The following is a 27,939-nucleotide window of genomic DNA, read 5'->3' as shown; positions in this document are numbered from 1 at the left end:
AATTATGTGCAAATATTGCAGTTTAAATTTGCTAATAAAATCCAAATATTTATTCTGGAAGTTTTAAAATGTTTAAGTATTTTTTGAATACAAAGGTTGTAATCTAACAGTTTATCACTTAAACCAGTACCCATGAAAGTTAGTATAAGCCAAGCAAAAAGTTTACATGCAGGTTATGTTATTAAATGGTCCCTACGCAGTTGGATCATTACTTTACACTAAGATGGTGGCCAAAAATGTTTTTCCAAGTGAAACTGCTGTCTATAATACTTTGACAAATTGACACTGATGTCCATCCACACAACATGCACACACTCCTCAATCCATTCAACCAATCTTAATACCCTTGAGTGCGCCACCCCGCTGTTGGCTCCGGGTGAGCGGAGGGATGCCCAGGAGGTCGGGGAGGCCAACCGGGACAAAGGCCTGTCTCGAGGGTTGGCGGTGGGGTGAAAGAAATCGGCCGGGAGGTGGAAGAGTGGCGAGGACCTGAGTTCTCCATCGATGCAGCTTACTCGCTCATCTGCAAACACAATGAATTTTACCTTTCATTTTCTGTTACAAGATAAGACATTTTACGCATTATTGTTTCATACCAGATTTCACATTGTTTTGAATTTTTGCCATTTCAGATTTGTACAATGTTCCATATCAGGTTCTACATTTTGTTACTTCACGTTTTACAATTTTAGTATTGGTTGTATCAGAGTTGGCAGTTTGATGATCAGCTGTTTCAAGATTTGCTGTCCCAAACTTTGTATCATTTCAGTTTTTGGTCCCACATTTTGGTTGTGTTGCTATGGGTTTTTTAATATTTTCCAATTTCAGGTATCGCTATTTCAATTTCTTTGCTTCCAAATTATCTGTTCAACAATGTACCATTTCAAGTTTACCTTGTTTAACATTTTGTTCCATCACATTTTGCTAATTCATGCTTCCATCTTTCATTAGGCCTAACTGATATTCCATCATTTAATGTTTCACAGTTCATGTTGGGCCTTTTTCCGTCATGCACACATTGACATTCACATTGAATGCTTGAGACACATTTTTTGCATTTCGTGTTTTTCATGTTGATTTTCAACATTTAGATGTTTCAACTGTCACCATCTCATTGTTTCTTGTTACACAGTTTTATGCTTTATTGTTTAATGTTACTTTTAACTTCATTCCACATTTTAATATATCATGTTTTTCTGTTAGGTATCAGTATTTTTGCAGTTTCAGTTTTGTTGCTTTGTGTTTTACCTGTTCAGCTATTGCCATTTTGCTTTTTGTGAACATTAATAGTTATTTACGCCATTTTACAGTTTAAATTGTTTCAAACTTAAATCACCTTTAAAAAAAACCTAATTGTTTGATTTAATATGATATTATTCTGCTGTTTTAGCTACAAGAAAACCTCACGTGTTTTGCTGTCTGTGCAATGTGTCGTAATTTGTCTTTCTCCTGAGGGTGGACTCGATGGGGGAAGAATGCTGGACTCAAAAAGCTGATGGATTTCCTCTTTTTGATCTTCTTCATGCTCTCCTTTGGAAGTGGCTGGATGAGGGAGCCACTCAAAGCACCCCTCTATGGGCAACTCACTCGAATTGTGGGAGTCACCACTGCTGCCCCCCTGAAGAAGAAAACGGCATTGTAAATGGAGGCGTATGTGTTTATATGGTAGTGTGCATGTTTTGAGTAGTTTGTGTATTTTTTAACCTTTGCTTCTATTTTTGTGTTTGTTTATGGTTATATCTGCGTTCATGTATTTATTTTTTAAAAATTGTGTTTTCCATGTGTATGTTTGCGCACTTGCATGTGTGTGAGTGTACCTGGCTTCCTTCTATCAACATCTGGTAGCTTGCGTGTTCATCCAGGCTGAGATCATCGGGCAGTGCCGGTGATGATGATTTGTCAGACAGCTGCTCCGACATCAGTGAAGTCCTCTCCACCTCTGCCAGACGGACCTGTGACCCCGACACAGTCAGCTTCCCGATTTACGTCTGTGTGTTCGTATATGTACCTCCTGTGTATGTCCGTCACAGTCTTTGCAGATGGGGGAGTAATGATGGAAGACAGAGCCGGAGAGGTTGTCGATCATATCACCTTCCGTTGAGTCTTTGATTAGCAGAGACACACTGTCTAGCCACTGGCTTTCCTATTAGTGTGTATACACACATATATACAATAGGGCTGAGTTAATCACAGCTTAAAAATTAATTAATCGTGATTTATCGTAATTAATCGCAATTCAAACCATCTCTAAAATATGCCATATTTTTTTGTAAATTATTGTTGGAATGGAAAGATAAGACACAAGAGGGATATATACAGGGGTGCACATACTTTTTTTGCCCAGGTTCTCAGAGGAGGACCTGGAGATGTGACTTGGTCCTCATTGAGCTTGAGAGCCGACCCGCCTGATGCGATAAAATTATGACAAGCTTTACTTGGAGCCAATTACCTTTAATTAATTATATAAACAATTAACGCTTGATTAACATCAACTGGCACAACAAAATTGCCATTTATTTGAAGTGAAATGTAAAGAAATAAACATAAAAGCACTAATTCAAAATAAAGGGCACTCATATGCGGCTCTCACATTTGCCTTTGTAAAAGTGGGATGTCCTCCTCATAAGAGCTCATTGAACGTGCATGTTTAGCTTTGTGAAATGCGAGCAAAAACACGTTTGTCAGCGCATGGCGCTGTTCTACAATAACTTTATTCCGCCACTTGTCCATAGGGCGAATGGGGTCCTATCTGACATCGATAGTTTGCATGCTCTGTTTTTTCGTGCTTTTCAAAGTTTGGATGGCTAAAATTCTTTGACCCTACATAAAATGCACTGCTCTTATTAGCGACATTGGGATTCTCACGGCAAATGTTGCACCACATTTCCGTGCGAGCATCATTTGCTTCTAGCCATGGTACCTCCTGCAGCCACTTTTCAGCAAAAGTCCTTTTTTTCGGTAGCTCCGGTGATGTCTCTGTCGTCTGTCTGTCTTTTGACGGGGGTGGGGGATCACGGAAATAATTACTCAGTGGGGCCGAGAGAAAGTGATTTTCTTGTGTCCGCCGCAAATACAGTGGTCAGCCATTGCTACGCAAAAGCGTATGGAAGCCGTTGAGGGCCAGCGCGTTTGTCTATGTCCGGTACGCATGCGGACCACTTATGTGCACCCCTGGATATATACATACAACATACTGTACATAAGTACTGTATTCGTTTCTTATAACAATAAATCCACAAATGGCATTATCAACATTCTTTCTGTTAAAGTGATCCACGGATAGAAAGACTTGTAGTTCTTAAAAGATAAATGTTATAGTTACAAGTTAAAGTAATTTTATATTAAAACCCCTCTTCATGTTTTCGTTTTAATAAAATTTGTAAAATTTTCAATCAAAAGTAGAGTTGATATAATAATAATAAGAATAAAAATAACAATAATAAGAACAGAGTGACCAAAGTCTGAGTAAGTTTTATGTGTATTTTGCATTGCTATTTTGATTGGATATGCCAGTTCACTTTGCATTGTTGTTTAACTGTGTGAGAATATAGGGTCTCATTACTACAGACTTAAATGCTTTTCTTTTTGGGAACATTATTTTTTTTTGGAGGGATAGGAATATTATTTTTGTTGTGCTTTCACTAAATGATACTTATGTTTGTTGTGAAGGAGTTGCCGAAGCTTATGCCAATAAACGGCGCGGTCCAAAGAACGCCTGTGTCCACTCGCCTTTTAACATACAGTATATATCTCTGTACATATCTTACCCAAAATACAACAAGAGACACATAATTGCCACTAAAAGAAAGAATACTTACAGAAATATGTGTGGAGCACAAATAGCACAATGCAACAGCATAAACGTCTCACAACTACTAATTCTCCCACTAATAGAAGGAATACCATTAGTATGGAACGGCGCTGCCCCCAAGCGGCCGGTGGCATTCTCTTCACTCTTAATGTCCATAAACGGCGTCATTGTAATCTGTTTGAGGCAATGCGTGAGCGGGTCATTCAGTGCATACGTTAATTCTGTGAAATATTTTAACGTGATTAATTTAAAAAATTAATTAACGTCTGTAACGCGATAATTTTGACAGCCCTAATATACAAATAATGTACAAATCATGAGCTACTCCAGGGGGGTGGAGCAGGCCTGGGCACTTTACTCTGGAGTTTAAGTAGACCTTCAAATCTTATTTTAGCACACTAACCTTGCCTTTATTCCCCAATTTAATCGTACAAAATATTGAAAACCCTACTTTCAAATGATTAACCCTGTCATTATACTTACTTTTAACCGTAATCTGATTATTAAACCTCAAGTATGCCTGGAAACCTAGACTTGAAATCGCTTTTAAAACCCTAACACTGCATTTAAACCCAAACTTTTTAACTGTTACCACATATTAAAACCCTAACTTCAGATCCTGAATTAGAACCTGAATTTAAAACCCTAACCCTAGCTTTATTTTGAAATGTTGTCAAAGGTATAACACTTTTTAGAAGCCCTAATTTGGAACTCTAACCCAAAATTAAAACACAAAAAATTATGTTCATTGTTAAAACTCTGATTACCGGTATACATTGAAAACCGAAACTATTCTGTAAACGGTAAATTACACAACATTAAATTTGAAACTTTGAAAAAAACTATCAAAACAGCCCAAAAAAAAAAAAAAAAAACATGACCAGATTTAGAAACCAATAAAATAATCATCCTAGTTTCAAACTCTAAACATTGTCTTTAATCCGTAACATGGATATGAAACACTGGACCTAAATTCAAACCAACCACACAAATGTGAAACCCCTAACATTGACATGAAACCCAGATTTGAAACCAGAAACTAAACCTGAAGCCAGTTTAAACCCGAACCTTAATTAAAAAAAAAAAAACAAATACATTTGACTTGAAATCTCTAATTTGACTTCAAAATTCTAACTTCAAACTCTAAATTGAAACTCAAACGCGATACTATAAATTTTAAACACTATTCCAATCTTAACCCCAATTGAAGAATACCTGAAAAACCAGAAGCCTAAATAATCTTCTAGCTCCAAAATACTCATCACATTGATTGAAAAGCAATCAACCAGAATATTTTTTTTACCTGAGCAGGAGAATAAAGTCGACATCTGTTATGGTGGTGTCCCTCCTGAAGACCGCCCATGCCACCAGAACCTCCTCCGTCTTTTGGCACAACCACCAAAGGTCCACTTGCCCCCCCGACTGTGTCTGCCACTGCAGTAATCCCTGCTGCGGCAACCAGTCCACCGACGGCCCCACCCGTAGCCCCTGCTATGACCCCAATGCCACCAATCATGCAGCAGAGGCCGCTCTGAGCCAGTTCGAGCTCGATTTCGGCATCCATCTCAGCATCTTCTTGTGCCTCCTTGTTGGAGTCATCCAGATGCTTCATGAGTACAGCGACCACCACATTGATGAGGACAAACTGAGCCGTCAACACGAAAGAAACGAAGTACAATGGAGAGATGAACTGGAGACCCGCGTGGCACCCGTAGTCGTTGCCTGGATGCCCCGGGGGGCACTCGCGGAGTGTATCCTGGGGGTGCAGAACAGGAAGGATGGGTATACCCAGTTAAATAAGCACATACAAAGTGTATGCGCTTGCACGCTTACAAAATACATCAACACAACAAACCCAGGTGTTTGATTGCTAATTAAATATGCCGTCTGTTATGCAATCTTCTCATATTATCAAAGGTTTTTCAGTCATGATAGATGCAATAACTCAAACAATGAGTTGAATCAGCAGTCTAATAAGCAGATATTATTCTGCACACAAACCTATCTCCAATGCTAATAGGCCCCTATTTACAAACGTATTACAGTAATCGATTTCAAGATAACAGGCCTACTCAAACGTATCTAATTATCAGCTTCCTTCATTGTTGTTGAAAAAAACATCCAGACTTTTAATGTGAACAACAATTACAACGCAGGTATGAAGTTCAGGCATTTGACATATTCTATTTTGAATACTTAATCTGGTTATTCATGATTGCTAATATTAAATTTGTCACTTCAGCACTGAGACTCTCAAATTCCAAACATGAGCACAACGTTTTATAATGAAGAGCACCCGGCTCCATTGATTAGTAATCTCCTCTTCATTTTGTTGTGTGCTTGAGAGATTGTTTCGCCAATGGCACCATTCATTCACTATTCACTCAATCAGGCACAGATACCTGATCACTGTGGGTGAACCAATGTGGGACTCTTTTCACTTTCAATCATGTTTCCACCTCAGCCACATGGTGTAGAGTTAAACAAAACTCATTCCACTTTCAGTGTGGTGTAGTGCAGTTGCACACCACTTCACACCACAATATACAGTAACACACACAATGAATTCCAAAGTGTGATTGTGTCAATCAAAGGTGAGGATAATCTACATCGGATTTGAAAATACAGTGTCAAATTTTATATGAAAAAGTGTTATGAAATTACGTTATACAGGGCTTAGGCAAAATAATGGAAACACCTAACATTTTGGCATCACAATCATTGAACATAATTGTTAAAGAACAGCATGAGGAACGTTCTAATGAAGTTGAGCATCTCGTGTGGCCGGCACACATTATTGACCATTTATGGTCAGTTTTAGAGATTCAATTAAGACGTCGATTTCCACTGCCATCATCTCTAAAAGAGTTAGAAGGTATTCTAACTGAAGAATGGCTTAAAATTCCAGACCTACACCATATTAAATTAGTTTTTGTAGACTTTTTAAGGTGCTTCCATTATTTTGTCAAACCCCTGGATAATACATATTTCATTATAGAATACATATTTAAAATACTATTTTTTTCTAGGTATCTGTATTTATCCTTTTATTTTTTTTAAATGAAAATTTATATGCCTAATTATGCCTAATTTAATAAAATAGGCATTTGCGTGATTTAAATTTTAAGTTGTTTTTCGAGAGAAAAAGACCTTCCTTAAGTTCCTTAAGAGAAAACAAATTCTAACTAAATAAGAAATAATTTTCAATAAAAGAAGATATTTACTTTGCAATATATTTTAGCTCTTGGGTGTTGCTGTAGACGAGTATATAGTAAAAATAAGACAAACCTTCATTATGCCGTTCCAGTTGTCGCCCGTAGACACCTGGAAGAGTGTGAGGAATGCCATTCCGAAGTTTTCGAAGGTGGCATGACGGCTCATTCCCTCGCACGGATAGTCAACGTTGCACACTGATGGGTTTCGAACAAAAACTGTTGAAATCCTTTGACTATTATTGAACCATTGAGAACTAGAGTGCGTAGATCGGTCATCAGTTTTTTTTTCCATATTTAAGTTTAGTGCAGTACTGAACAGAGAATGTTTTTACGACATATGACATTGCAGTTGTCTGATGAGCTTTAACATTAAAGAGGGAGGAAGTGCAAAAAAAAATTGAGAAGGAGGCAAATACTTTTTTACCAAAAATGTAATACGTCATGTAATACATAAATCAATACAATCGATCCCTCGCTACTTTGCATTTCAAACATTGCGCCCTCAGTCCATTGCGGATTTTTTTTTTAATTAAAAAAAAAAAAAAAAAAAAAAATACAGACGAGCTGTCCCGAGCCGATCGTGTAGTCTCACTCTCGCTCCCACCCTCCCTCTCCCTGCTATTTGTTTGTCAGGCAGTGCAATGGAGTTGGTTTTTAAAGTTAACGATGTTCACAGATGTTTTTGTCTGATGGGTCAGTCATCGTTTAACTTGTTAAACAGTTGCTGTGGCAACTTATTGTGTGTAAGTAAGCAGTTGAGTAGAGTGAGTGGACTCACTCAATGAAGGATTTAATAAAGTCAAGCAGTTTTCTACGACAGTGCGTTATTGTTGTTTAAATATAATTCGGTGGGACAGTAACATGTTTAAAACTTATCATAATTATTACATTTGAAGCGCTTGAAAATCATTTATTAAAATATATATATTTTAAATGATACTTTGGGGGAAAAAAGGGGAAAAAATGTGTAAACATGTCTTATATGTATCTCTTTCCAATGCTAAATCTTGAATAAATATATTGAACACCCCAAAAAATTTGGGGGGGGTTGGGGGGGTGCATTACTTTGCGGTTTTTCACTAAACCTTCCGGGTTCTGGTCCACATTGACCGCAAAAAACGAGGGATCACTGTACCATTATTTTCAAACTCAAACTAAGATACACACTTTTCACTCCTAAAAGTTGTACATACTGTATTTCATTAAGTATATAACTAACTTACATAAGCACAGCAGTGAATTTATAATGAAAGAAAATACAGCACAGTATTTCCCTCCCCCCAGGACACAATGGGGAGACTGTCTCCCGGCTGGCTTGGGAACAGCTCGGGATCCCCTTTGAATAGCTGGACAAAGCAGCTGCGGAGAGGGAAGTATGGTATTCCCTGCAAAAGCAGCTGCACCCGACCTTGGATAATTACTAGAAGCTGGATGGATGCAGCATGATACATGGCGAAAAACAACGCGGGCTACTTATAAAATGAAGAGAAAACTCATTCATCCCACATCATTTATGTTTGGAAAAAACTGATCTGTGATAGCTGGATTTAGCCAGAAGTATGTACAGTGGAAATTACACGATATGCATCATCATGGTGCTTCTGCATGATGATGCTGTGCCAAAGGAATAGACTGATTGAAATACAACCCTGAACGATCACATATGTAAAAGTAAAATTCCAAATGTGTAAAGAACTGTCATATTGACTAAGTTCCGATATTACATTAATATTTACTGCAGGCAATTTTGGCCACTGAGATATATGATACTGAAGGGGATTCAAAGTATTGAAAAAGATGATTGCAGTACCTCAGTCATGGTCAAAAATGTTGTTACATCTCAAAATCATCACTGTTTTTAAAATGCAAAAATGGAGTTAAACTAAAATGTCAGTAAAATAAGTAATGGTATCCAGAAGTATGACTGGCAAAAATTGGCATATACAACATCAAGATTTAAATCCCTTGGATTATATCATAGGCATAAAACTCTAGTTCTCAGTGTTTCATTTGTTCAAAAAGTATTTACACCACCATGAAGGAGTGTGCAACTTCTTACCCAACTCTCCAAATAGCTCCACACCAAGAGCAGCATAGATAAAGAATAGTAGCATAAACAGCAGGCCGAGATTTCCCACCTGACACACAGAACCAAAATAGTGTTAGTCACTCAAAAAAAAAAAAAAAAATAACACACCACTTGTGTCACAAAAACCTTACTAGTCTGGACAAAAAATAATATGTACACAGAATATTTTCTTGGACTCTCAAAGTCAGATTTTCATCAGTTTCAGCTGATGAGTGGATACCATTTTCTACTCAATTGTCAATTGCCAATCAAACAGAACTTCTACCGCCTGGAAAAATGGGTACTGCGTCTAGCTTTTTCCTTCAGTCTTCAAGTAACTAGTACATTTTCCTTTTTAAATTATCAGGTGTCCACTTTAGAGCACCTCGTTGTTGTGGCACTCTAAAGTGGACACACAAAAGCGAACTATCTCGCATGCCTTTTCAGAAGTGAATAAAGCCAACTGTGGAAGAAAGAAAGAAAAATAAGAAATATTTAATCAAAGACATAGTCCTGAAGGCTGAAGGTCACAATTCTCAGGGGTGAACCTCCTCAGACATTGGCCATTGATCATTCAGAAAATATTAATCAACTCCTGGGAGTTTGTGTATTTGTGTGCGTCCATAGTTGTGTGTATCTTTCAAAGTGTAATAGATATATGTGTTTGTGTGCTAACCTGAGGCAGAGCTTGGACAACAGTATCGAGTAAAGCTCTCATCCCGGTTGCCATTTTAAGCAACTTCAACACTACAAAGAAAGAACACATACACACACGTAGTAAAAAAAGTGGAAGATCACACACAGGATAGCGAAAGCTGGATATGAGTAACCGGGAAAGGAGCAAGATTACAAGTGACCAATAGATGGAGACTCTCCAATTCCCGCAGGCCCAATTTCCAAATACTACCATCAGTGGGTAAGAAGTGAAACAATAAAGCCTTCTGGGAGAGAGGGTGTAGGGTAACATGAGTGTCAAGATATTGTTAAGTGTTCTTTTTACAACTCTATATACTGTATTATAAGCATCACCTCTCTCATATCTATGCAATCAATGCCACAGCAAAATACCACAGTAAGCTTGTTTACTAGCAATGTTTTTGGTGTTGTTGTTGCTTACATTTGATTGCATGTTGAGAATACATCTTCACTTGTTTCTTATTAAAGGCAAAAAAAAAACTCAAAATAAGTAAGTGCTGTCAGACTAATACCGAAAAAAAAAATCATCTTTAAGATATTTTTGGTTTAATTAAAAGTTTACTAAAAACATCGCAAAATCAGTTGTTCAGAGAAGGAGCTTGCAGGTGAGTGTGATAACAGACAGATGCTAACCATTAGCATGGGTGATTAAACCGCAAGATCAGGTGCCGGTTAGCCTCTAACTACCCATCAAACCGCCACCCTGCTCACTCGTTAATAACAGCCAGATGTCGTTTGATTAACACTTGCATTGCACTTGACTTGAAAGGTTGTACCAGGACAACTTGGACCTGGCGGAATAAAATGTAATTGGTGTAATTACCAACACACACACGCAGACACACAAAGTTCCATACCGTATTTATTCCATTTAAGTGGGAGGTGCCGAAACCCTTTTCTGTCCCTAATAAGTGATGTGACAAACTGAGATCTGTTGTTTTACAATCCAAAGTTGTGCAATGCCACTATCATCAGGGACTTGCTGGTCATTAGAGTCATTTTACAAAACTGAATTCGTGGGTCAGGAGTAACCTGTGCGAAAATATTACTTTGAGGTACCTTTCTGAGCATGTTTTAATTTGAAGAACCTGTAATAAATACATTTTATATATCAAGCACAATCATATCCAAACACAATCACACCTATGGAGAATTTGTGCGCGCAGGCTTGCAGCTGTAATCTTTCTCCTCTCTCGCTCTCTCACTCGGCTGCGCCACCTCTTCATGGGATCAAATGCGGTCTTCCTCGTATGTGCGCGTGCGTTCTTTTTGATGGGTTAATATTTGGTAAATTTTGGTTTAGTGGTTACGGTTACTCGGATGAGATGAGAATGTATGGGAAGATTTGATTGTTTAATTATGTAATTTTCATGTTTTTATTGTTTTGCAGGGGAAAACTGTATGCATGTGAGTTTGCAGCTGCATGTATTTGGGTGTGCGTGTGTTTACCTCTCGCAATCCTAAGCACCCTCATGATCCTGATGATTGTCGGATTGATGGGTAGGGAGGCATTGATCTCAATCTCCTCTAACGTGATGCCCATAACAGACAGCAACACGATAGCCAGGTCCAACTGGTTCCACCTGAATGTAAACACACATAGGCCTGTTGCTCTCTGAAGAAGTAGGAGAAAGTGAAGTTCGAGTATTATCTTGGTTAAAAGCTGAGGACCGCTTTGTGTTATGTTAATTCTCCAATGAATATTAATACCAACTTCATGCATCATTTGCATTATTCTCCCACCAGTAGCATCGCACCTGAAGGCCAACTCTCCTCCCATGAATATTTAGGCCACTACAATAAGATCGACATTCCTGCCTGGACTCTAAGAACACTTTAATTATTATCATTTACTACGGTATTCAAAGATTTAAAGGTAGTATTGTGTTTTTTTAAAATTACAAAACAGTTTAACACAGTTGCTAAACAGTTGCATAAATATTGTTATAACATTGTTTGGAACAGTCAATGTGAAAGTTTCACATTGTTAAGTTGATTAGGGGTCAGTAATTCAGATTAGATAATAGCATGCTCATTGGTATTCATTTACATAAATGTATAGATATGTAAATATTATTATTATTATTGTTAATTGAATTAATTTAAAAGGGTCATGCATAATAATAAACATACAGTGCCTTGCAAAAGTATTCGGCCCACTTGAACCTTGCAACCTTTCGCCACATTTCAGGCTTCAAACATAAAGATATAAAATTTTAATTTTTTGTCAAGAATCAACAACAAGTGGGACACAATCGTGAAGTGGAACAAAATTTATTGGATAATTTAAACTTTTTTAACAAATAAAAAACTGAAAAGTGGGGTGTGCAATATTATTCGGCCCCCTTGCATTAATACTTTGTAGCGCCACCTTTTGCTCCAATTACAGCTGCAAGTCGCTTGGGGTATGTTTCTATCAGTTTTGCACATCGAGAGACTGAAATTCTTGCCCATTCTTCCTTGCAAAACAGCTCCAGCTCAGTGAGGTTGGATGGAGAGTGTTTGTGAACAGCAGTCTTCAGCTCTTTCCACAGATTCTCGATTGGATTCGGGTCTGGGCTTTGACTTGGCCATTCTAACACCTGGATACGTTTATTTTTGAACCATTCCATTGTAGATTTGGCTTTATGTTTTGGATCATTGTCCTGTTGGAAGATAAATCTCCGTCCCAGTCTCAGGTCTTGTGCAGATACCAACAGGTTTTCTTCCAGAATGTTCCTGTATTTGGCTGCATCCATCTTCCCGTCAATTTTAACCATCTTCCCTGTCCCTGCTGAAGAAAAGCAGGCCCAAACCATGATGCTGCCACCACCATGTTTGACAGTGGGGATGGTGTGTTCAGGGTGATGAGCTGTGTTGCTTTTACGCCAAACATATCGTTTTGCATTGTGGCCAAAAAGTTCCATTTTGGTTTCATCTGACCAGAGCACCTTCTTCCACATGTTTGGTGTGTCTCCCAGGTGGCTTGTGGCAAACTTTAAACGAGACTTTTTATGCACTGTAAAATATTAAAAGTTGACTTTACTAAAAAAATATATGCAAACTTGCTGCCTTAAAAAAATTAATTTATGTTGACTTAGATGAATTAGATTTGATTAACTTAATTATTGTGAGTTGGCAGTACTCAAATTAACTTAAAAAAATTGGATTATAGTCACTTGTTTTTATTGAGTTGGCAGTACTCAAACTAACTAAAATAACTGGATTACAGTAACTTGTTTATTTTGAGTGTACAGTACTCCCATCATATTCAGGTCAACTTAATTTTCTTGACCTAAAAGAATTCCACAATAGAAATTACATCTGCACATACTAATTTCATTAAAAACACATTATCTAACAGTAATGACCCCCAAAACACAATAAATGGAGAACACTTATTGGATTAATTCAATGGAATTAAAATTTACTTTAAAATGCTCAAAAGTGCATTTAATGAGAGACACTGGCTCCTGGCAGGCTGAACGGTGTTTGGTTAATGCTCAGTATCAATGAACAATCAGTGGATTAATTATAAACCTACTTTTGCAAACATTTTGCACCTCATACAAAGTATAAGTACCTAAAATAACCTTTTGCTACAGAAATTACTGAATAATACCTGAACTGCATCAATGTCCACTCCTATCCTGTAATTTCCAAAGACTAACAGGCGAGATCCTATTATCATAATTTCAGGACATTAACTCAGCATTGAAGACATGGCGTCAAACTAGTTTCCCATTACAACATGAGCTTGAGCTCTGGTAAAGCTAACAGTTCTGATTTCTCCAACAATATTAGTGATCAAAACTGGAACTACAATCAACATTGTGCCATGGTTTAAACTGTGCAGCAGTGATAAAATAAACATAAAAATACAGAACTCTTTTTAAAACACACAACTCAGTTCAAATTCAAATTTCACTTTAACACCTGATACAGTAAACAAGATACTTTGTTTTTTTCACATCACTAAAAGAGTAAATGCAAAACGTGTACTGGAGTTATACACCTGAGAAACCTAAAATCTTACCAAGAATATGTGTCTTATTTTTATTCAAATTCTAATTTCATATTAAGCTTTTTCCTCAAAAAAAAAAAAAAAAAAAAAGTAATTTCTATTCAAAAATATTTCATTAGTATATATATATATATTATTATTTTTTTTTTCAATCAAAGAAAAAGTCATGTCAATCAAAAAAATTTGTTTGAATGCAAAAATAAATCTGTAAGTCAAAAAATATGTTTGAAAACTATTTTTCTTTGAAATTTTTTTTTAAAAATTTAATTCTTTTTTTATTGAAACAACTTTTTTGATTGATGTAATTCTGCGTTTGGACCACATTTTGGCTAGGACACTTGTGTCTTTATTATTCAATCCAAAAATAAGTTGCTTCAAACAAAAAATGTATATTTTCAAAATAAAATCACTTCAATTAAAAAAAAAAAAAAAAAAAAAACAATTGTAGAAAAAAAGGTTTGAATGTGAAAAAATATTTGAGACTCAGAAATTTACGCTTTATTTTTCATTGAAACTGTTTTCTTTGACCGAAGCAATCCTTTTTGTTTTTGAGCCATATTATGGGTAGGACATTTGTGTCCAAATTATTCAATCCCAATAAAAGTTGCTTCAATCAAAAAACTATTTTTAATCAAAGAAAAAAAAAACTTTTGCAAAAATATTTTTTTGAAAATATATTTTTTTTTTATTTTTATGTTTTAATTGACGTGTCACTTTTTTTTGAAAAGCAAAAAGTTTTAAACTTTTTTTTTTTTTTTTTTTGAAGTGGAAAAAGTTTTGAAGGCACTTTTTTTTTTGAAGTGGAAAAAGTTTTGAAGGCACTTTTTTTCGGTTGAATCATTTAGACACGAAGATCCAACTTCAACGCTACTTCTGACATGTTTGAGTGGCAGGTGATTACGCCAATGGCATAAAAGCAGGAAGCAAAAATAATGGCCACCAGGGCTCCATCCAGCCATCGGACTCTGCTCGAGTCCAAGCCGAAAATAGGGCACCGGTACGGGGGTGTGACATCGGCATCTCACCGGTGTGCCGGCGATGGTACGGTGCCCTGTTGCGGCACACTGGCGGACCCCGATATCACTACCCCGGCGCGGAGGCCGGCTGTTGAGTAGACGGCCCGCGACTGACATGACACTCATTCAAAGCTGAAGCGACGGGGCTCCCGGCGCGGGCTACTTGGCAGGCTAGTGTCGGGCCACTCGTCGGCCACTCCCATACCGGCGCGTCGCGACACTGCGGTTGGACCCCGATTGCCAACCGTCACGTCAGGGCAGTGGGTGAAGTTCCCCTCTTGAATCACATTAAGCAGCAGCGCACCATACCAGCGCGGGCACTCCGGTGAGATACCGATGTCACCCCCCCGTACCCGTGCCCTATTTTCGGCTTGGACTCGAGCAGAGTCCGATGGCTCGATGGAGCCCTGGTGGCCATTAGTCATTCTTTTATGCCATTGGTGTAGTCACCTGCCACTCAAACATGTCGGAAGTAGCGTTGAAGTCGTATCTTTGTGTCAAAATGATTCAATCGAAAAAAAAAGTGCCTTTAAAACCTTTTCCACTTCAAAAAGAAAAAAAGAAATGCGTTCAAAACTTTTTCCACTTTAAAAAAAAAGTTTTAAACTTTTTCCTTTAAAAAAAAAAGTGACACGTCAATAAAAAATATATATATTTAAAAATATATATATTTTCAAAAAAATATATTTTTGCAAAAGGTTCTTTTTCTTTGATTAAAAATAAGTTTTTTTTTATTAAAGCAACTTTTATTGGGATTGAATGATTTAGACACAAATGTCCTACCCACACTATGGCTCAAACACATTTCACATTTCTTTGCTTTTGTGTGCAGTGAAGGTCGAATAAATACTGCTCTGAAAGTTAGTCTTGATATGGGCAAGTAACCATTTGCCTCAGCTTAAGATGTCCTCGCAAATGGGTAAAGAAGTCTGCTTCTGAGCAGGGCTCCACAAAGTTGCACAACTGACGGTCAAATGCAGTTTCTCCACTTTTGCCTGCATCTTTTTGAGAGTGCCATGTCGATAGGTGTACTTTGAGTGCATTAAAAGATTTAAATGTGCAGAGGCAGTCCTTATGAAGACATGGGAGTAGGGATGTCCGAGTGTGGTATCCATGTTTTAAGCGGTAATGCTTAAGCAAGTAGGCTCTTTTCAGCAGAAAATGTGCAGTACTTGCAAGTCCACTGCATTAGAGAATACTGCTTTGGTTGACCTGAAAAGACATGATAATTTCAGCATTGAGAACTTGTTAGAAAAAAAAAAGTTAAATTTTTTCTTAACAGTCACAAATTAAAATGTCCAATTATTTTTAATCACAAATTAAAATCTGCAATAAATTATTTTAATATTCACAAACTAAAATGTTTAACAATGAGTTATTTTTAAATTAACGTAATTGATTATTATGAACATTCAAATTGAGATGTACAATTAATTTCTTAATCCATCTGTAAAAACATTAATGCATGTTTGTTATCCCAACCCATGAAACAAATACAAATATTAAATGATTCATTGATCAGTGTATGAAACATACCTGTAATTGCTGAGACTGAGGTATGTGTGGACTTTTGACCATTTGCTTCAGCCTGATTGGGGGATGGTGAAAAAGAACACAAAATTAAGGCAACAATTTCAAAATATAGGCACATAAATGACCAACCTTAAACACACCAGGTTGTTATGGCGTCGTGTGTGATCTCTGCACTCTTTCTATCTGTATTCCTATATTAGGTTAGACCAAAGTTAAAGTGGTGAAATAACAGGGGGAAATGTGATCTAGTCCTCTGATTTTTGCGATTAATGCATTTTAAAACAATTTCAAATTATCAGTGCAGTTTGATCAAACATGGAGGGGGAGCACTGCACATGAAGAAAAGCAAATGGAAGGGCAGATGACAAACACTCTAAAGCAGGGGTCCCCAAACCTTTTCCTGTGAAGGCCACATGACTTTTCCCTTCTCTGATGAGGGGCCGGGTCAGTTTGTAACAGAAAAAGTATGACGATTGCAGCAGTGCCTAAATGTAAAAAAATTATTGTTTTTCAGAAAGCCATAATTAAATAACCCTTTCTGAATTCTTCTTGGAACAAAATAAAATAAAAATAATTATAACATAATATAATATCATATAATAATGAATAATAATAACACAATTAATTAAATAGATAATAACCAAATAACCCTGTCTGGGTTCTTCACAGAAAAAAGCCAGGAAATAATAACACTATTTTGGGGGGGTTTCAGGGGGCCGGACCAATTGTGGAGGCGGGCCGTATCCGGCCGGCCCGCGGGCCGTAGTTTGGGGACCCCTGCTCCAACGCAAGAACCGATTACGTTGGCGCACATAAGGTCTGACTGTGCATTTAGCTCTTACCTGAGCCGAAATAGACAGACTGAAGCTGACTTAATTCTAGCACTAACTCTGTAAATAAATCACTTTATCGACATTTCTAACATTTTTACGTGAGAAAGTAGCCGTTTAGATCCACAACGTGCAAATTCGGCGCTACTCAAGCTAGCCGTAGTGATTAAGGCACTTCCTGTTAGTTTCACAAAATAAAACACCCGCTAACGATAGAATTAGTGTTTTTATTTTTAAAACAGGAAGCGAACCTCCCCTCGGTCTAGCTAACTTAAAACCGCTCGGTAACTGTTTTAAATCGGTTTTAAAAACCTCTCCCATCGCCTAAAAACGTTACGAGCCCCGTCTGTCAAGAATTCAAAACGCCGGCCGGCATAAAATGGGAGTCTACCATAAACTGTAGTCTACATTTGTTTCTGAAAATGATGAGGTTCCTGTCACGGTCATATAGCATGCTTGCTAGCGGTGATATTTGATGTAATTGACACTTCTCCTCCCTGGCAGCACACAGGCTACTACACTACAACAAGACAAATCGACGGTTTACAAAAGAGTAAAATATGTACTTACCAAATCAGTGTGCTGAGGACAAGTAAACCCACAATGGCGAAAATAACTGAGAAAGGTGTTGTAAAGAGCGCGAAAGTGGGCAGGGCAGATCTGCGCATGTCTGATAGAACGCCCAAAGGACACTGGGTACAAGAAATTATTTTTTCTAATTTGACTTAACTGGGATATATCAAGTTAAGCAAGTTCTCCAACCCCAAATTACTACTTACTTATTTAAAAGTAGTGTTCACAACAGGTTGATGAAAATTGAGTTTAGTTCACTTATCACATTTAATTAATTTGAATGTTAGCATTTACAGTGTGGATATCTTTGAGAAATGGCTTTCTTCTTGCCACTCTTCCATAAAGGCCAGATTTTTGCAGTGTACGACTGATTGTTGTCCTATGGACAGACTCTCCCACCTCAGCTGTAGATCTCTGCAGTTCATCCAGAGTGATCATGGGCCTCTTGGCTGCATCTCTGATCAGTTTTCTCCTTGTTTGAGAAGAAAGTTTGGAAGGACGGCCGGGTCTTGGTAGATTTGCAGTGGACTGATGCTCCTTCCATTTCAATATGATGGCTTGCACAGTGCTCCTTGAGATGTTTAAAGCTTGGGAAATCTTTTTGTATCCAAATCCGGCTTTAAACTTCTCCACAACAGTATCTCGGACCTGCCTGGTGTGTTCCTTGGTTTTCATAATGCTCTCTGCACTTTAAACAGACCCCTGAGACTATCACAGAGCAGGTGCATTTATACGGAGACTTGATTACACACAGGTGGATTCTATTTATCATCATCGGTCATTTAGGACAACATTGGATCATTCAGAGATCCTCACTGAACTTCTGGAGTGAGTTTGCTGCACTGAAAGTAAAGGGGCCGAATAATATTGCACGCCCCACTCTTCAGTTTTTTATTTGTCAAAAAAGTTTAAATTATCCAATCAATGTTGTCCCACTTCACGATTGTGCCCCACTTGTTGTTGATTCTTGACAAAAAAATTAAATTTCATATCTTTATGTTTGAAGCCTGAAATGTGGCGAAAGGTTGCAAGATTTAAGGGGGCCGAATACTTTTGCAAGGCACTGTATACCGTACATGTAAATACACCATAATAGCCAAAGGCTATTTTTCATCTGCAGTCACTGAAAGGTCAGGAAAAGTGACAAATACTAATGAAAGGATAAAGACAAAAATAAAAATGAATAGACAAATAATAAAAGAACTGGACAAGTAACATTGAAAAAACATGGAACACTAAGAGGATGTTTATGGTTTGAAATCATTGGGGAATCACTGTGACAGTACATTAATTACTGCGATATTGTGAGAAAGCACACGCATTGCAGGAAAAGTTAGGGTGGCCTTACATAAAAAAATAATTAGGCATTGAAATCTGTTCAGAAGACACAGCACAGGATAATCATTTCAGGTTCTCTTTCTATATAAACTAAACATGCGCATACTACAGAATCAAATAAATAAATTAATAAATCGGGGTACCGGCCACTACAACATATGGTGATAGAGCTGTTCTGTGATTTTGGTGTCTGCAAAAATGGAAGCAGAATGACAGGTGTTCGGTGTGATAAGGAGAAGCTCAACATTTCTAGAAATTGCTCGATGTATTAAAACCTGAGTAATAAGGGGAGGTTTATTCATATTTACAGATCAGTTCCCGGTGTCTGCTCTAAACTAATCAAATTCATAATCAAATGACTTTAAAATGATTTTATTTTTACCACCAGAATAATGGTCAACTGGGTATAAATGACACTAAAAAAAATTTGCATTTAGTGGCATATTTAGTTAGACGTCCTACAAAAACTGGCACATATATTCATTAGGGTACACGATTCCTTTTCTGCTTCTTGTATTCAACGGTGGCCTAACCCTATCATTGTCTGCTATCATAGATACTCACTTTATAATTATTACACCATAAATTTAGTCCCTGGCTGTAGTCAATGTTCTAATTCATCAGACTAATTGCATTCTAGTTAAGGCGGTGGATTTGCGAGACCTTTTCATACCAACTCTTATGAACGAAATGCTGTCGTGGCTGAGATGGTCTACCTGCCAATTGAGACCTGACTGAATACTCTCTCTCAGTAGGTTAATAAATTATCAGGATCATAAGTAAAGATGGCAAGTTTGGGTAAAAAAATGAAACTGACCAAATTTGGATGTGGAAAGTCCAGACAGCAGCGATATATGGATAAGAAAGTGGAACAAATCTGATAAAATCTCAAAGGGGCTTATTTAAAGGACTCTGGAAATGGCTTGAAAATTATTTCAAACAAAACAGTTTCAGAATGCGAATTGAAATTGGCTTTAGGATTGAATTCTTCTCAGCTTTTTTTATCCAGGTACTCCAGTTTCCTCCCAACTCACAAACCATATATAAATTATCCTTAGATGTGAATGGTTGTCTTTCTAAAAAACGAAAAAAACAAACAAACAAAAAAAAACAGTTACCTGACTTTTTGCTGGAAGTAGTCAATAGGCGTATAACGATACACCGATTTGAATCGAGGTGCAGTATATTAATTGCTTAATAAATGGAATCGAAATACTGTATATTACGCCCTATAAGGCGAGCCTAAAAGCTTTCAATTTTCTCAAAAGAAGACAGTGAGCCTTATAATCCGATGCCCCTTGAATACGGATCGATATTAGTTAATCATGGCATGACATTCACTTTAGCGCAGTTCTAACTAGTGGATGCATTACGCAACCCCAACTACTACTACTACTACCACCACCACCACCACTACTACTACTGCGCCATATGATGCAATGCACCCTATACAGTATATGAAAAGAGTTTTTAAAATAAGCCGTTTATTGAAAGGGCGCCTTATACTCCAATGCGCCTTATAGTGTGGAAAATACAATAATCTAAATGCAGAACGCTCATAAACATCATCTTCTTGTTGTTTTGTTTAAAATAACTGGTTTTCATTCACTTGTCTCAAATAAATTTATTATACAAGTTTTGAGGGCTCAGTTTTTCCAAACATTTCTTTGAGACTCTGCAGTCCTCGTACCTGTCCTTGAAGAAACGTCGAAATCCGAACGCCACCAGCTTCAGAGTTGCTTCAATGACAAAGGTGGACGTGAAGAAGTAGTTGCAGTACTTCAGTGCTGTCTCTAGAGACTTCAACAAACAAGATAGGACAGCTTTTGTTATCAGTACTGCTGCTTCAATGAAGACTGTCCAATGGCAAGGCCGGAAATAAGTACAGTCATATCCCATTTACGCAATGCTTCATTGGTGCTGCAATTAAATGACTATAAAACCAATTAAACACTGTTAAAATGTGAAATAATGATTGCAAATATTAGGTAAACTACTTGCGAAAAATGTGACATTTAATTAAAATATATGTTTTTTAATTGTACATCTATCCTGAAAAAAAAGTAATAATACCAATAGATTAACACAATGCAATGATTATGATAAATTTCATTAATGAAATATGAGCTCATTTATTCAATTGCTAACATGAACGTTGAATTTAACCAGTACTACAGTAAAGACTTTAATTTATATCCAAATATAATGACATTTAAAGTGCCTGTGACACGAAAAAGCATGTTGTTTTCATAAAAAATGTGGTATTTTATGCTCCTGAATGAAATAGACCACTTGGTTGTGTGAAGAAACGATCAACATATTTATCCAATTTTTTTAATCCCGCGCTACGAAAATGACAGACTTCTGGCTTCGGTCTTACATTGAGGAAGAGGGCGCTGTGACGTGTACGGGAGAAGGATTCTTCAGGAGTCAGGAGTTTTCTCCTGTCGTACGCACTTTAAACCATTTATGTGCATTTCTGTACTATATTTATGGATTAAAATACATTGATATTTCTGTCAGACATTTAAAGTATATCATTTATTAAATTAATCTTGCTTGTACAGCGTAATTGTAAATTCAATAGCAACATTTGCAGTCTTTGAGGCATGTGCAAGTCCATGAGGAATCAAGTGATTAAAAGTGCTTGAATTTTTTTTGTTTAAAAACGCCGTTCTCCTCCCCTCTTGTTTCCACCATTTGGTATTACACTTGTATAGGGCTTTTCCACCTTTTAAGGCCCTCAAAGCACTTTACACTGTCTCCTCATCTACCTACTGGTGACGCAGCACCAGGAGCAACATGGGGTTCAGTATCTTGCTCAAGGATACTTAGATGAGTTCATCAGGGGGGAGAATCGAACCCACAACCTCTGGGTTGGGGAATGACTACACTACCACTGAACCACGTCATCCACACACTTGTGGGAATGCCAAGTTAATTCTGCTTCCCGATATTAGAAACACTAGCAACACCCCACATCTATCCTTTGCCGAAACAAACTATACATACTGACACCCTCATCACTAGTTCACTTGAACCCAAAGCTCCTCACCTCCCTATGGACATGAGCAAATTTCTGGTGAAGGTGAGAGTTAAACTCCTTCCGACAGGGTATTCTGCCATTTTTTCCTGCAGACCATCACAAAACTTTTGGGTCTGCCAGGTCGCACTGGCGTCCTTCCACACCATCGGAGCCAACCCAACACCAGATGGAAGAAGATGGATAGATATATTTCACAACTTATTCTCTATTTTTATCAGCAAAGCTGCATGACCATTAAACTTTATTGTTTGCATCATACGATAATGAATGCCTCATAGGAAGTATATACACCATGTATGGCGGAAAACACAGACAGGGATGAAAAAGTAATTTCTGCGCTTGCACCACTTTTCAAAATAAACTGCTGTATTTTAAGCCAAAATAACTGTTGTGTTTAATAGAACAATATGTCTAAGTGCTGCCATAGCAGTTTCATGGCACATTAAGCCCCAAACTATTTTTAATTTGTCCGTTTTTTCGTGCAGACCCCCGTTTACAGAGACCACGCGCAACCGCTTTTGTTTCAACCCAGCCATAAAAAGAAGGTACCGGTAAGTAATTATATTTATTAATAAAAATGTCTATCATTTTTAGCTTAGAATCATTAATTGATGTTTAATGTTTAGTTTAAAAAAACAACAACAACAACAACTTTATAAAATTATTCACTTGCATTTTTTAAACTTTTAAACAAATTATGTCACAATGAAAAAAATAGTGTCTGTGGTCACGGATATCCACCTCGTAACTATCGCGTAATTGTATTTTGTTACTGTCGCATTTTCCCCGATACTTTAGTAGATAAATAATCGATCCAAACAAAGGGGGGGGGGGGTGGGGGGGACGTTTAAAAGGGTAACATTTTAAAATCTCAACCACTCCTCTATGTCTGCGATTTCTGCATTGCGACCCTTGTTATATTACCGAGTTTCACCCATAAAATCCCCAAAGACTCCAGCTGTGGCCATTTACAGCTGTATCTTGACACTCGGTGAGACATGCTACACTGAGTTTTTGGATCGAAACAAGGTAAGTACGCGGTAATATCCTGGTGTCTTTAATGCTCTCTCATGCTCTCACCTCAAGTTAGGATTTAGGGTTTTTTTTTTTTTTTGAAATGCCCTCCTGTTCAAAAAAATTCTTCCCCCCCAAAATTGATATTTTAAGCTTTCCAATGATGTATCACATATGCATATAGGACAATTTTGAAATTTGGCCAAATTGGGGGTCTCACAGCGGAACGTAAGTCTCCTGAGTGTTTTCCACCATATACATTTTAGTTTTGTAATATTCACATTATACATTACCTGAGGCTGGCTGTAGTGCTCGAGTGACATGGTGATGACATTGATGCAGATAATGAAAGTGATGACCAGGTCCAGGTAGTGGCTGGTGCAGAGCGTGTGGATGGCCAGTCGCACCGGGCCATAGGAGGCATAGTAAGGAAGTTTCTGGGCCTCTAAACATACAGTAGGTACACAGTATTAGGAATGCTAAAATTAGAACTATACTGCTTTGAGATCTGATATTTTGAATCAATCTATATTCAGTCACCAAAAATATGGTCTAAAGTTGATGTTCACCATATAGGTATGACATCAGAACTGCTGAATTACTGAAATCTTGATAGAAGCAGTGGGACATTGAAAAGTCTGGCATCAAAACATTCTTATGGAATGTAACAACAAAAAAGTGCTCCCATGAATTCAGAGGTCATTTCATAATTTGGAATGGGTCGGTCGAAATCTAAACAAAAACCAAAAACAAGCAAAAAAAAAAACAAAAAAACTATAGGACCAGTTTGAGAGTACAGACCTTTCCCTAAAGTGGCTAAATTCCATTTGGCCTTGTGACCTTTAACCTTATAACTACAAAATTAAATCACCTCTTTCATTTCATATTAAAACAAATCCTGTAAATTTAATGATAATGATCTGCCTATTCATTCTTGAGTTATCTTGAACACAAACATGCAGACAGACGGAACTGAATACACAATCTTAGCTTCTGTATGCTTCACCTATGGGCGGAGGGAGAAAAAAAAAGTCATACTTTGGGCTAACATCAAAGCATTCTCAATACATGTGATAAAAAAATCTATGTAGTGTCTGATACACTGCTAATTGATCCTGATGAATTGAAATGAAAAGGCTGACGCCAAAGCATTCTGGTTATATATAGTAAGTGTAGAGAGAAAAACCTGTTTGATGACTACAATTAGAATTGAGCAATGTCGCTAAACATTAATTTAAGTAAAACATAACTTAAATACAGATATTTAAGTACAGGGTTTCATAGAGTTTTGTAACCAAAAGGTACAAATGTTTTTTTTTAAATTTTCTTTTTTTTTTTTTTTCCAGAATTGATATAAATATGACTCAGATACATGTTTCTGTGTGTTAGAAAATGGCAGTCCTTTTAGTATTGGCATAGCATTACCATAGTATTTAGCTTGTTGTCTACTACAAAACACCCTGACATGAAAAATAAAGGTTGTTTCATTGTTGGAAATGTAATAGATATTATATGATAAATATAGTAAGAATAAATTTGATATAACACAAAAAGCTCATATTTTGTTTTGACTCTAATTCAATAGAAAATTGAGTATGCTATTACGGTAATATAGTATTGTACAAGGCTGTATTGTACATGTAGTACTATATTTTCTTACTGCGCCTTTTCTTCTCCATGCGTTGTTGGCGCTTCTCCTCACGCCGCCTGGCCTCTTCCACCTCCTGGTGTTGGCGACACTTGTGGAAATTCTCCACTACCACACCCACAAACATGTTGAGTACAAAGAAGCTGACGATGAGCAGGAACGAGATGAAGTAGAGAAGCATCCATGGGTTGTTGTTGATCACCGGCTGTATGGGGAGGGGGGCAATAAGGAGGCAGGTGTGGTGGTTAAAGGTCAGGACAGATGATAATTTACTACTAATAATTAATAACGATTTATAAGTACTCACCCAAACCTCTAAAACTACTTTATCCCTAACACTATAACCCAATCAATATTACCGACACAAATACAAAACACCAATTCTATGCTAGCACTATATGATTCCCGTTCAGTACATCCGGATTCAAACTTTTGGGGGCATTTACAGGTATTTTTGGAATGAAATACACCACTAACACCAATAACACCACTAGCCTGCTTACTTCTTGTGTAGTAATGTTTTACGGTGATGTGGCTCAAACTTGGCTTCTTGCGGATGAAAAACCAAACCGGTTCTGGAGAAGCAAGTGATTCAAAACAACCAAAAAAGCACTGCAAGAGCATCCTTGTTCTTTTGGTGGGAAACTGGCTATAGTGTATCTGATAATCGCTGTATTATGATGCCATTGTTATAATCTTAGTGTAGTAGAAACTGGAAATGGTGACCCTAGTACCAACCATTAACACCTTCACTTATCATAACTGCTAACACTCTATCACCCTAAAATAAACACTGCTGTTAAAAGTAAGTGCTAATATATGTAATGAATGTTCGCTCTGCAAGATTATGGCCTGGATTTTTCTCTGTGAGACCGATTTCAGTGACAATAAGGAAGCAGCCAATCAAAAAAAAAAAAAAAAAACTTTTTCTCATTCTCATGGCTTTAGCTGCAGCGAGACTAACTGCCAGTAACCAATGGTTGCACCAGATACACAACAATGGGTGAACTGGAAGTTGTTTGGTTTTGCGGGCTTAGATCTTTGGGTAAGTAAGGTCTGCGTGAACACAGAACTGCTTTTGGCAAAGGACATAGTACGATCATGGCATTGTAGTTCGAAAGTTTAACTTTGGTGTGAATGCAGCTTAAGCCGACAAACCCTTAGACTAACTTTAACCACAACAGCTTCTCCAAACCCCTCCTACTACTGTACCTTAGTAATTTAAACACCTAACCTAAATAACTCTAACCACGATTGATTTACCTCAATTGCTAATCGTATTTAATAAATCACATCTGTTAACACGGTTTGAGCCTAACAATGGACTGCAGAGCTAAACCAAACACTGACTCTTACCTTATGCTTTGATTTACAGTATATAGTGCTAAATTTTCAGTAATAAAGTGTCGACTGGGGACGTTTTTGGAAGACTTCCTTTTATGAAAAATATGCTTCATTATTTGCCATCCCACATTTTTACCTGTGTCAAGTGTCAGACAGTTATCTGATGCCGTGCAGCCATTTCTGCACAAAAAATACTTAGTCTCTATCACTATATGCCATATGAGTATGCAATACATCCAGAAATATTGAAAAGAACCAGGAAAAAAATTATTACATTACCAAACAACAATCATCGTTCAAAACTCACACACACAAAAAAGCAGACGTTCAATAGTGTGGGAAAGTGCTAAAAGCTAAAATTGGATTTGTTTTGTTTCCCCCTCCCCGGGGCAGCCTGACGGAATCATCCAGAAGAAAGGAGAAAGTCTCCCTGTAGTAGATTACTTAATGGCCTTGAAATGAAAGCAATTGCGAGGGAATCTGTTCATGTCAGCTGACTTGTACGCATAGAGTGTGTGCGCCTGCGGGCAACACAATGTGCCACACAAAAGAAGTCGACAGTTAAGTTAAGGACAAAAAAGTATGTAGTGAACAAATGGGTATAACCTTTTGTCAATTGTTAAGAGTTTATTAATTACACATTTTATCTCATTTGGAGGAGGGGGGGTTATTTGGATATTACCAAATGTTGTTGCAAAATGGTTGGATGGTACAAAATCTATCAGTTACAAACAAATTTAAGCCATAAAAGTCTTATGAACATACAATTAGCCGTACTGCTTTTCCTCACGATATGGGTAGCGGCCGATGGACACGTTCAACTGGTTGCCAGCCAGCAAACATATTGTCCCATAATACAGTGGGGCAAATAAGTATTTAGTCAACCACTAATTTTGCAAGTTCTCCCACTTGAAAATATTAGAGAGGCCTGTAATTGTCAACATGGGTATATCTCAAGCATGAGAGACAGAATGTGGAAAAAAAAAAAAAAAAACAGAAAATTACATTGTTTGATTTTTAAATAATTTATTTGCAAATCATGGTGGAAAATAAGTATTTGGTCGATACCAAAACCCTTTGTTGGCAATAACGGAGGCCAAACATTTTCTGTAACTCTTCACACACTTTTCACACACTGTTGCTGGTATTTTGGCCCATTCCTCCATGCAGATCCCCTCTAAAGCAATTATGTTTTGGGGCTGTCGTTGGGCAACACAAACCTTCAACTTCCTCCACATATGTTCTATGGGGTTGAGATCTGGAGACTGGCTAGGCCACTCCAGGACCTTGAAATGCTTCTTACGAAGACACTCCTTTCTTGCCCTGGCTGTTTGTTAGGGATCATTGTCATGCTGAAAGACCCAGCTGTGTCTCATCTTCAATGCCCTTGCTGATGGAATATTTTCACTCAAAATCTCTCGATATATGGCCCCATTCATTCTTTCCTTTACACAGATCATTCGTCCTGGTCCCTTTGCAGAAAAACAGCCCCAAAGCATGATGTTTCCACCCCCATGCTTCACAGTGGGTATGGTGTTCTTCAGATGCAATTCAGTATTCTTTCTCCTCTAAACACGGGAACCTGTGTTTCTACCAAAAAGTTGTATTTTGGTTTCATCTGACCATAACACATTCTCCCAGTCCTCTTCTGGATCATCCAAATGCTCTCTAGCGAACCGCAGACGGGCCTGGACGTGTACTTTTTTCAGCAGGGGGACACGTCTGGCAGTGCAGGATTTGAGTCCCTGGCGGCACATTGTGTTACTGATAGTAGCCTTTGTTACTTTGGTCCCAGCTCTCTGTA

At 37.6% G+C, this 27,939-nt stretch overlaps 1 protein-coding gene and 1 long non-coding RNA gene across 6 annotated transcripts in view; both read right to left on the bottom strand.

Moving 5' to 3' along the window:
- The window catches only part of LOC130920906 (voltage-dependent T-type calcium channel subunit alpha-1I-like), a 150,677-nt gene that overhangs the window by 12,757 nt on the left and 109,981 nt on the right, over positions 1-27,939 (bottom strand). For all 5 annotated transcript variants that reach the window (XM_057844438.1, XM_057844440.1, XM_057844441.1 and 2 more), the window contains 12 exons: positions 24,804-24,996; positions 23,437-23,588; positions 20,774-20,883; positions 11,240-11,373; positions 9,771-9,841; positions 9,086-9,164; positions 7,100-7,221; positions 5,115-5,567; positions 2,009-2,143; positions 1,818-1,952; positions 1,408-1,618; positions 345-523 (listed from right to left, as the gene is read on the bottom strand). In XM_057844438.1, coding sequence (XP_057700421.1) covers positions 345-523; positions 1,408-1,618; positions 1,818-1,952; positions 2,009-2,143; positions 5,115-5,567; positions 7,100-7,221; positions 9,086-9,164; positions 9,771-9,841; positions 11,240-11,373; positions 20,774-20,883; positions 23,437-23,588; positions 24,804-24,996 — 1,974 coding nt within the window. The remainder of the gene's footprint in view (positions 1-344; positions 524-1,407; positions 1,619-1,817; positions 1,953-2,008; positions 2,144-5,114; positions 5,568-7,099; positions 7,222-9,085; positions 9,165-9,770; positions 9,842-11,239; positions 11,374-20,773; positions 20,884-23,436; positions 23,589-24,803; positions 24,997-27,939) is intronic.
- LOC130920911 (uncharacterized) lies at positions 15,371-16,786 on the bottom strand. Its single transcript, XR_009064247.1, has 3 exons — positions 16,472-16,786; positions 16,346-16,397; positions 15,371-16,021 (listed from the first exon to the last, which is right to left on the bottom strand). It is a non-coding gene; the product is annotated as an uncharacterized LOC130920911 (long non-coding RNA).

The sequence above is a fragment of the Corythoichthys intestinalis genome, chromosome 8 (genome assembly GCF_030265065.1).
Source record: "Corythoichthys intestinalis isolate RoL2023-P3 chromosome 8, ASM3026506v1, whole genome shotgun sequence".
Classification (NCBI taxonomy): Eukaryota; Metazoa; Chordata; class Actinopteri; order Syngnathiformes; family Syngnathidae; genus Corythoichthys; species Corythoichthys intestinalis.
Note: the sequence above shows the minus strand (reverse complement) of the source record. Positions and strands in the feature narration are given on the sequence as shown.